Genomic DNA, 11,634 nt, shown 5'->3' on the forward strand with positions numbered 1-11,634 from the left:
AGTTACAGTTGAAATCATTACTAATCAGAGTACAGCTACTCTAGAAGATCTTTGATATTAGGGCAGAAATCATATTCTTGATGATCATTTCTGTGTTTGTATTCCTGTAAAGATATCTATAAATCCTCAAAACAACATCAGTTTGATTGATCTTGTTTTAGAAGCAACACTGAATCAGATATTTGGGTTTTTCACAGAATGTATTTTTAACATGTATTTTGAGTTTTTATAGTCAAAACAAGTGAAAAAATCTACCAGTGCTGAAGAAGTAATCCAAAGTAATTAGATTCCATTACAGACCTTGAGTAATCTAATGGACTATAGTACAAATGTCATTTTACAGCATGTATCCTGTAATCTGTAGTGGAATACATTGCAAAAGTAATCTCCCAACCCTGATTATAGAAGGGCGTTCAGTTTAAAATCGTTAAACACATTTCAAAAAACTCTATTTTATTTGCTTATTTTGTCATTTTCAGAGTGATGTCAGAGAGTAACACAAATCCCATCTGAACACTTGCATTAATCTTTAATTTACGGTCATAATTTCCCTTGAATCATTTAGAGATGCATTAAACCCAGATGAACACTGAACTAACCGTTCTGAGCACGCTCAAATCACAGGGGAATCAAGACCATTTTGGGATTAGTTGATCCAGCGCAGCATCTTTCTACACAAACATAATAAAAGATAAATATTAAATCTGAACGAAGATTGACAAACTATATCAGCATGACAGCTAAATGAATAAATATAAAGTTATGATCAAGGAAACACTTAATAGTTTTGATGACATCACTGCAGGAACATGACCTGAAGACACTCGCATTCATCAATGTCAATCTACACGGGTCATTTCTCACCACTAAACATTAATAAACATGTCTTACAGTCAACAAAGAAACAAACAAACAGATGGGACACTTGAAGTTTATTCAGGTATCACCAAACACATTTATGTTCTGTAGTAAATCATCTTAAATTAACCAAATCAGATGTACTTAAACTAAGTATTAACGCTTTCAAAGTGCTTTCATTCAGGTTGTTTACAATGACAGACAGGCAGAAAAATAAAACAGCTCATATGATGTAGAGAAAATACTCCTACTTGGATGCATATGAAGCTTGTAACAATAAAAACTAAAACCTGGGTTGCCAGATCTGTCCCTCCAAATCCACCTCAGTTAATAAACTGCATCGGTATCAATATAACATCAGCAAATCAATCTGTTCTCATACAGTGCCGAGTTACAACCCACAGAGCCCGATTAACCTGCTGAAAACATTCACACAATAAAAACATATTCAGCGTTAGAAAAGATCATCGGGTAAGGTTAGCATTTGGCACCGTGCGCTTCAAACCCTGCGTGAGGACCTGGCGGAGAACACAATTAACCATCTTATGACATTTGATCCTGAAAAATAGAGAGTCTGATGAAAAAGGTTTGCATTAATGCTCAGAGCATGCAATTAATTATCCGTTTAATCCCTAAAATGAGGCAATACTTCATCAGTCAAACAACAGAAACCAATTCAAACAGGTTAAATGTTCATTTCCTGTTCAAAAAGGAAATAACAAACAGGAAGATCACAGCAGAGGCATCAAACCCAAACAGCAAATTACAATCACTGCAAAAATCATTGTTCTTATTTTCATCTTATTTTGTGATGAATATTGAACCATCCTAAAAGAAAAGAAGATAAATCACTGGAGTAGTAGAATAGCGTGAGATATTCACTTGTGTTTGCAGAGAAATCAAACAACATTTGCTGCCGTTTATGCTTAAAACAAGAACAACTATTTGCCGAAGCGGGTCACAGAAATAATCTCAAATCAAGTTTTTTCATACCCCAATGGCAAATAGTTTTGTTACTAAATCTTGTTAAATTTCACTGAAAACAAGTCATTCTGCTTCTCAAGTAAACTGATCTTGTTTTATGATTGTAAAGTTGTGCTGGCACTTCCAGGGGTGTCCACAGTTTGTCTTGTACATTACCCCATGAGCTATCCAAGCCAGACACCTGGTTAAAGTTCAGCTCTAGTTGTGATTAACACCCGGCCTGTGCATTCAGGCATGTTTCATGGAGGTATGTGGAGTAAAATGGGGTGCTTGTGCAGTGAGGTCAGTGCAGCTCGATGAACGCCTCCATTTCCTCAGAGAAGAGCCCTTTGTAGGGAAGTCTGTGTTTCTCGATGGTGCGAGCGGCCAGACACTGCAGTGTGACGTAATTGAGCGGGTGTAGTGCATGTCGCCCGCTGCTCTGCTCGTCCAGCAGCTCGTAGGGTGTCTTGTGTTGTGCATTGGTGGAGTCGAAATGCGCCCCAGCTTGAATCAGCGCCCCCATGATCTCCGGGCAATTGTTGGCGGCGGCGACGTGGAGTGGCGTGTTGTTCTCGCAATCGCGGGAGTCAACGTCCGCACCGCACTCCAGGAACAACCCAGCCACGATGAGAGATGGGAACCGGCCCACTGGGTAACGGCCCACCGACGTGGTCTCTTTATCCACGGCCATGTGCAAGGGCGTATAGCCATTCCTCGCCCGGGGATTGAGCTTCAGGAGCCGATAGACCGCCTGCCTCTTCTGGTGCTCTTGCTCAGCAGTGCAGTCGAGTTTCTCCAACAGGAAGACGAGGTGCAGAATAATGGACAGAGCTTTGGTGAACTGCAGCGCCTCTGGAGGACTGTCCCGTTGCGCCACTGCACGCTCCACCTCCCGCACGCTCTTGCCCAGGACAGCCATCAGGTCCTGGAAGGTGACGCGGTTGGCCAGGGTGCCCTTGGCTCTGTCCTGAAGGACGAAGGAAAAGAGCTCGGCGAACGACAGGAAGCTGCTGGCAGTCATGGGGCTGAGCGGGTCCAGGTTGCTCTGCTGCATGTCCAGGGCGTACTTCCACAGGCTGATGCAGCGCTCGAAGTTGCCCGAGTCGGCGTAGACGGCCCCCCTGTAGCGGATGTAGTATGAAGTGTCTGGGTGCGAGGGGCCCAAGATGCGCTCCCTCACCAGAAGGGCCTGCATCCTCATCTCATCGGGGTCAGTGATGATCGCCTCCAGCTCCTCGACCGTGCACACCTCATGGGCGCAGTCGTACGCTGAGACAGGGGGACCCGGAGGGGGTTTGGCCAGAAATCCAGCCTTCTCGCCCGCCTGCCGCAGCTCCATCGCTCTTCTCCAGTAGCGCATGGCGCCCAGCAGGTCACGTTTCTTGTCCACAAACGTCGCCCCAAGAAGTTCGAGGGCGTCTATCCGCTCCTCTCTGGTGGCCCGGGGCTGGTGCACGAGATACTCAACTATATTGGTGTGACCGGTGACGCTGGCGGCCAGCAGCGGGGTCATGCCATAACCATCCCGTTCCATGCGGGCGTTACATTTCATCAGCATTTTCATGATCTCCAGACTCCCGGATTCGGCGCAGTCGTGCAGGGCAGTGTTGCCCTTCACACTCTTACGGTTGACGTCGGCCCCTCGCTCCAACAGGAACTTGGCGATCTCCCTGTGGCCCTTGTAGCACGAGATCATCAGACACGTATGACCGTGGCGGTTCGCCACCTCCATGTCCGCACAATGCTCCACCAGGTATCGAACGATCTCCAGATGACCATCGAAGCATGCAGCCCTCAGGGGGGTGGAGTTGGTCAGGGTGGTGTTATTGACGGAGGCTCCGTGCTTCAGGAGCGTCTTCACTACTGGCAGATGTCCCGCGGCGGAGGCCGCCCACAGCGGCGGAGCGCCTTCAATCGTCTCGCCGTCAAAGTTCACGGAGCCTCCGAGCTCCACGTTAGCCTTGCAATGCTCCAGCAGGTAATCCACAACCTCCAGATGGCCGTACCGGGAGGCGATGAGGAGCGGCGTCCCTCCTTGCGTCTTCTCCTCCGCCAGCGTCTCGAGCTCCTCGGGACTTTTGTTGCACAGCAACTTCTGAATGAGTTTCAGTTTTCCGTCTCTCGCAGCGTTAAACACCGCCGTGCTAATATCCATCTTCTCGGCATGTGACGTCACAAACTGTCCGTTAAAGCTCGTTTGAATGTGAAGGCGCGGGAAGCGCGTGTCGCTTCTGATTTAGACTGGAAACATCTTTGCGCTGCATTTTACTGCCATTTTAAGGCTGAAATCGAAATGGCGTCGATGTTGTTTGACAGCTCTCTGTTTACCACTGAAGTGTGGAGCGCTGGCTCTTGTAGTTCATTCGTCCGGTCAGTGTACTCCGGGAAGCGCGTAAAGAACTACAATGCCTGTCGGGCGTCGCGAAAGTCACCAATACGTCGACCGGCAAGCTCGACTTGTGGGAAATGTAGGAAATAAAAAATAGTTCGGTCGTTTGAATCCGTGTTTTTGAACGGATTACAGAACTACATTCACCATAAATTAAGTGGTGAAACTCGGGCAGCGTGACGTAAACACGGAATGCATGAACAACTTGTCTGGCATGTATGAGGTCACTGTTTGGTTATATTGTACCAGAAGTGTGTGTGTGTATCTTGTATTTATTATAATAATAATGTACAATAATGTATTAAACAATAATATGTAGAATTGAGGTTTATTTGTGTTTATTTTTTAAATGTTAATGAGTTTGTTTTTATTTGTTTATTTATTTAAACAGGGGAAAACAATGAATTTCCCAATTTAGAATATCTGATTTTCAATGGGGTTCCTGTCCCACAGGCAAAAAGAAGAGGGGAAAAAGGAAAAAGACAACAAATTTAGTGGCAGAAAAAAACAACAAAGAACTATTCAAAAACATAAAAAATTAATGAGTGCATGATTGATAATTCAACAGATGTGTGTATTAGTCAGTTTTATTATAGTTAAAGAAAACTAAAATAATTTTCAAAAAAAAACTGAAACTAAAATACTCCAAAATAAAAAACTAAAATAAAAATGATCTCAAATTAATTTTAGTTGTAGTTTGTGATACACTAGGGTGAATATGGGCAGAGTGGGACAGTTTGAAAATTGTTTTTTTTATTGACACTTTGAATTATTCCACTTCAGAATCACTGGAGTCTTATGGATTACTTTCATGATGCATTTATGTGCTTTTTGGAACTTCAAAGTTATGGTCACCACTCACTTGCACTGTATATAAATGCCCTAATAAATGTAACAATAATACTAGGCACAGCTGGGCTCTAGCATTTTGGGGGTCCTAAGCAAATTTTCAAAATGGGCCCTACAACTACCCAAACACACCCAACATTAGGGTGACCATACGTCCTCTTTTTCCCGGATATGTCCTGTTTTTCGGACCTTAAAAAAGCGTCCGACCAGGATTTCTAAATTTGCGGAAATTTCCGGGATTCGGCTTTAGTTGCATTATAATGTCATCTAGTCTAATACTTCATTGTGTGCACATATTTGGATTGGTTTAACTGCTCTTTGTAAGTCCCACCTTCTCGCACACCATTTGGTCGATTATAAGAGGCTTGCAGCAACTATTGGCCAAATTCCTGCCTGTCAATCTCTCCGCTGTTGTGTTCATCATCACACAGTTGCTTGACAGTAGCAGCAAATGACAGTTGAGTGGAAACAATGCCCAAACGAAAGTGCAAATTTACAGAAGTTTTGAACAAATAATGGAGGTGGAGATCCATGAGAAGCAGAATGTGTGACATGTAAAGCTGCACGTATGTGTCTGTTGCTAGTAAAGGTGCAAGTGATTTTGGATTGATTTAGAAGCACACATTAGTGAAACATAAAGGGTCAGCAAAATGTGAATGTTCATCAGGTAAATTAACGGACTGCTTTTTGCGACCAGGTAAAATTGTCACATTGCTTCATTTTACATGTCCATTCAAAATAATAGTAATAGATATTACGTATGTATGAGTGCACACACACACACACACACACACACACACACACACACACACACACACTCACACACTCACACAACAACAACCGCCATTCGCCACTAAGTGGTGGTCAGATGGAAATTCCTCCGGTACAGCCATCGAAGGCTTCATGAACCACGTGGTCTAAATAGCTATTAAATCATGTGGGAGCCAGAACACATCCCTGCCGCACTCCAATGTGAACAGGGAATGGCTCAGACTCCTGACCACGTAGTTTTACCCGGGCCTGCTCGCCATCATGAAGGTCCTTAATGATCGCAAACAGGGTTAGGGAAAGCACGAAGAACAACCCAGAGCCCAGGCCTACTGATGGTATCATAGGCTTTGACCAGGTCAATAAAGCAGAGATGTAGTTCTTGCTGGAATTCCCTACACCTCTGCTGTAGCAGACGGACAGAGAATATGGCATCTGTGCAAGACCGCCCCTTCCTGAAACCACACTGGGGCTCCGCAAGTCTCTCCTCAGCGTGCCTGGCAAGGCGATGTTGAATAATCCTTGCCAGGACCTTTCCTGAGTGGTCCCCCTTTTTAAAGAGAGGGACCACCAGGGCATCCTTCCAATCCTGCGAACCCGCCCAGTGGTCCAGACTGTTGTTATGATGTCATGTAGGGCAGTCTGTGCACAAACACCACCCTCCCTCAGCATTTCGGTTGGGAGATCATCTCTGCCCGGTGCCTTTCCTGGTCTCAGGCTCCGGATCGCCTTCAGTACTTCCTCCCAAGATGGCACCTCAGCCAGCCACCCACAGGGAGTGACTTCTTCCTCCAATATTTGTGGCACCGCAGCCCCAGCAGGGTCATCCCCACTTTGTCCCCCAATGTTTTCCAGTCTGAGGGACTTCCCCTCCCCCAGGACCTCACAGAGTTGCTCAGCAAATCTGCAAACCTGTTCCTGGGGGTCAGAGATTGGATCACCGTTTTTTCCCCTAATGATGGTAATAAGTGTGGTGCTGCAAGTAACTTTTTGATAGAATTAAAGAGCGATTTGTGATCATGGGCCATTGAGGCAGACTCCATCTCCTCAGCAACCCGCATCCGCTGTTCCATCACTATGTAGTCCAGCAGATGTTCTTGCTTGGACCCAGCATGCTTCCATGATGTTGTGTGGATGCGCCGATACTGGAACAGTGTTTTGGTAATGACAAGCCCATGGGCTGCACAAAAATCTAGCAGCCTCCTGACGTTGTTATTGAGCTGTCTTCCAATCACTCCTAACCTGGTGCTAGCATCATGACCAACTCGGACATTGAAATCACCCAACATGATGATTCTAACCCGAGGGGCCACTTTAGCCAGCACCTGTGACAGGAAGTCATAGAAGGCATCTGACTCATCTGCCTTTCCCGCATACCTCCACGGATGTTCGTCTTCGGTGGGGACATAAATAACCACGATCACCACTCCTCGCCTCTGGTTGATGGGAAGGCGAACCCAAAGTAACCTGGGGCTCACAGCTTCCCACACCTCACCACCACGCTCCCATGCTACCTTCATTCTTTTGTTCAGAAGAAGAGCCACTCCCTGTTGTTTGGCAGTCTCCTGCCCTGAGTAGAGGACAGTCCACCCCTCATTGTGGCAAGAGCCAGAGCCGGTCCACCAGACCTCCTGAACACCACAGAGATCCAGGCAGTACCGGTCCAGGTCCCGACAAAGGAGTGGGAGCCTCTCCTCCACTGTGAGTATTCAAACACTCCACGTGGCCTTCCTTACAATCTGTGCATTCCCCCTTTTTAAAGAGAGGGACCCCCAGGGCATCCTTCCAATCCTGCGGAACCCGCCCAGTGGTCCAGACTGTTGTTATGATGTCATGTAGGGCAGTCTTTTTGTTGTTTCTGGAGGAGCCCCGAGGGTGAGGGCTCTGCCTGATGGAGTTTGGCCAGGAGACATCATAGATGCCTGTCCCCCCAGGGCCTCCGGCACTAGCTTACTTAAAGTTTTAATTTTTGGTTTAGTGGTACACTGTGGAGGGTGAAGGGGTTACCAGCCCCTAGCACCCATCCAGAGCCCCCATTTGGTCGCTGTGGTGGGTACAAAGCGCCATGACAGAAAAAAACACTCACTCACTCACACACTCACACACACACACACACACACACACACACACACATACGCACACACACACACTCAAACACACACACACATGCATGAGTGCACACACACACACGTTGGTCTACCTATCATTATGAGGACTTTCCATAGAAATAATGTTTTTTATACTGTACAAACTATAGATTCTAAAACCCAACACAACCGCTAAACCCAACACAACGCCTTGATTCAACGCAACCCCTAAACCCAACGCAACCCCTAAACCCAACACGTCCCCTAAACCCAACACAACCACTAAACCCAACACAACCCCTAAACCCGACACAACCCCTAAACCCGACACAACTCCTAAACCCAACACAAACACAAACCCTAAACCTAAAACAACCCCTAAACCCAACACAACCCCTAATCCCAACACATCCCCTAAACCCAACACATCCCCTAAACCCAACACAACCCCTGAACCCAACACAACCCCTAAACCCAACACAACCCCTAAAACCAACACAACCCCAAAACCCAACACAACCCCAAAACCCAACACATCCCCTAAACCCAACACAACCCCAAAACCTAACACATCCCCTAAACCCAACACATCCCCTAAACCCAACACATCCCCTAAACCCAACACAACCCCTAAACCCAACACAACCCCTGAACCCAACACAACCCCTAAACCCAACACAACCCCTAAACCCAACACAAACACAAACCCTAAACCTAACACATCCCCTAAACCCAACACAACCCCTAATCCCAACACATCCCCTAAACCCAACACATCCCCTAAACCCAACACATCCCCTAAACCCAACACAACCCCTAAACCCAACACAATCCCAAAACCCAACACATCCCCTAAACCCAACACAACCCCTAAACCCAACACATCCCCTAAACCCAACACAACCCCAAAACCCAACACAACCCCAAAACCCAACACATCCCCTATACCCAACACAACCCCAAAACCTAACACATCCCCTAAACCCAACACATCCCCTAAACCCAACATATCCCCTAAACCCAACACAACCCCTAAACCCAACACATCCCCTAAACCCAACACATCCCCTAAAACCCAACACAACCCCTAAACCCAACACATCCCCTAAACCCAACACAACCCCTAAACCCAACACATCCCCTAAACCCAACACATCCCCTAAACCCAACACATCCCCTAAACCCAACACAACCCCTAAACCCAACACAACCCCTAAACCCAACACATCCCTAAGCCCAGCACAACCCCTAAGCCCAACACAACCCCTAAACCCAGCACAACCCCTAGGCCCAGCACAACCCTAAGCCCAGCACATCCCTAGCCCCAACACAGCCTCTAAACCCAGCACAACCCCTAGAGCCCAACACAGCCCCTAGGCCCAGCACAGCCCTAGCCCAGCACATCCCTAAGCCCAGCACAGCTCCTAGACCCAGCACATCCCCTAAGCCCAGCACAGCCCCAAGACCCAGCACAGCCCCTAAGCCCAACACGTTCCCTAACCCCAGCACAACCCCTGAACCCAACACAGCCCTAGGCCCAGCACAGCCCCTGGACCCAACACAACCCCTAAACCCAACACAACCCCAAAACCCAACACATCCCCTGAACCCAACACAACCCCAAAACCCAACACATCCACTAAACCCAACACAACCCCTAAACCCAACACAACCTCTAAACCCAACACATCCCCTAAACCCAACACAACCCCTAAACCCAACACAACCCCAAAACCCAACACATCCCCTAAACCCAACACATCCCCTAAACCCAACACAACCCCTGAACCCAACACATCCCCTAAACCCAACACAACCCCTAAACCCAACACATCCCCTAAACCCAACACAACCCCTAAACCCAACACAACCCCTGAACCCAACACAACCCCTAAACCCAACACAACCCCTAAACCCAACACATCCCCTAAACCCAACACAACCCCTAAACCCAACACAACCCCTGAACCCAACACAACCCCTAAACCCAACACAACCCCAAAACCCAACACATCCCCTAAACCCAACACAACCCCAAAACCCAACACATCCCCTAAACCCAACACAACCTCTAAACCCAACACATCCCCTAAACCCAACACAACCCCTAAACCCAACACATCCCCTAAACCCAACACATCTCCTAAAGCCACTACGCCACCACCACTCTTGGTTCCATCACACCTTCTCCAGGCCATCTCTCCGTCCATCCTACCGGCACTTACACACATAATTAACACATCCCTTCTTGCAGGCACTTTTCCCACTACATTTAAGCAGGCTCGAGTAACCCCACTGCTGAAAAAACCTGCACTTAACCCCACACAGATAGAACACTACAGACCAGTCTCTCTCATCCCATTCATGGCAAAAACACTTGAAAGGGCAGTTTTCAATCAGATCTCCACCTATCTCTCACAGAACAAGCTGCTGGATGACAATCAGTCAGGCTTCAGAAGTGGACACTCCACTGAGACTGCCCTGCTGTCTGTCATTGAGTCGCTGAGACTGGCGAGAGCTGAATCGAGATCATCCGTTCTGATTTTGCTGGACCTTTCTGCTGCCTTTGACACAGTCAACCATCAGATCCTACTCTCCACCCTCTCTAAACTGGGTATCACTGGAACTGTGCTTGACTGGTTCAACTCTTATCTCTCAGAAAGGTCCTTTGAGGTAGCATGGAGAGGGAAGTATCCAAGCCACACCAGTTACTTACTGGGGTACCTCAGGGATCAGTGCTTGGGCCACTTCTCTTCTCCATATACACAACATCACTGGGACCCATCATCCAGTCACATGGTTTCTCTTACCACTGCTACACTGATGACACGCTAACTCTACTTGTCTTTCCAGCCCAGCGACACCACAGTGACCGTTCGAATCGCTGCCTGTCTGGCAGACATCTCTGCCTGGATGAAGGAACACCACCTTCAACTCAACCCTGCCAAGACAGAACTCCTTGTCTTTCCAGCCAACCCGGCTGTTGAACACAACATCACCGTGCAGCTGGGTCCAACTACAGTTTCGCCTTCCAAAGCGGTCAGAAATCTAGGGGTAACCATTGATGATGAGCTAAATTTCACAGACCACATTTCAAAAACTGCAAGATCTTGTAGATTTACACTCTACAATATCAGGAAGATAAGACCCTTCCTCTCTGTACATGCCACACAACTGCTCGTTCAGTCCCTTGTCATAACTAGACTGGACTACTGTAACAGCTCTCATTGCAGGCCTTCCTGCATGTGCTATTAGACCTCTCCAAATGATCCAGAATGCAGCAGCACGTCTGGTCTTTAATGAACCTAAGAGAACACATGTTACACCACTCTTTGTCTCTCTCCACTGGCTGCCGGTTCATGCCCGTTTTAAATTCAAGGCCCTGATGCTGGCATATAAAACAGTCACTGGGTCTGCTCCAGCATACCTTAAAACATTTATGCAGAGCTACGTTCCCACCAGAAGCCTGCGGTCGGCTAAGGAGCGTCGCCTTGTCGTACCAAAACAAAGAGGCACCAAAACACTTTCCCGGACTTTCAGTTTCATCATACCACGGTGGTGGAATGACCTTCCCAACTCAATCCGGAAGCTAACTCACTCTCTATCTTCAAAAAGCGGCTAAAAACACATCTTTTCCAAAAGCACTTAACCGGTCAATAAAAAATAAAAATAAAAAAAATAATATATTTACATTTCTTGTTGCACTTAAATCTGTTT

At 47.1% G+C, this 11,634-nt stretch overlaps 1 protein-coding gene across 2 annotated transcripts in view; it reads right to left on the reverse strand.

The window, feature by feature from the left end:
• LOC127648663 (protein fem-1 homolog A-like) overlaps positions 1-4,141 on the reverse strand; it is a 15,504-nt gene extending 11,363 nt beyond the window's left edge. For both annotated transcript variants that reach the window (XM_052133376.1, XM_052133375.1), the window contains exon 1: positions 600-4,141. In XM_052133376.1, the coding sequence (XP_051989336.1) occupies positions 2,126-3,979 (1,854 nt within the window). In that variant the 5' untranslated portion in view covers positions 3,980-4,141 and the 3' untranslated portion in view covers positions 600-2,125. The remainder of the gene's footprint in view (positions 1-599) is intronic.
• Between the last annotated feature and the right edge of the window lie 7,493 nt (positions 4,142-11,634).

Source organism: Xyrauchen texanus, chromosome 9 (assembly GCF_025860055.1).
Source record: "Xyrauchen texanus isolate HMW12.3.18 chromosome 9, RBS_HiC_50CHRs, whole genome shotgun sequence".
NCBI lineage: Eukaryota > Metazoa > Chordata > Actinopteri > Cypriniformes > Catostomidae > Xyrauchen > Xyrauchen texanus.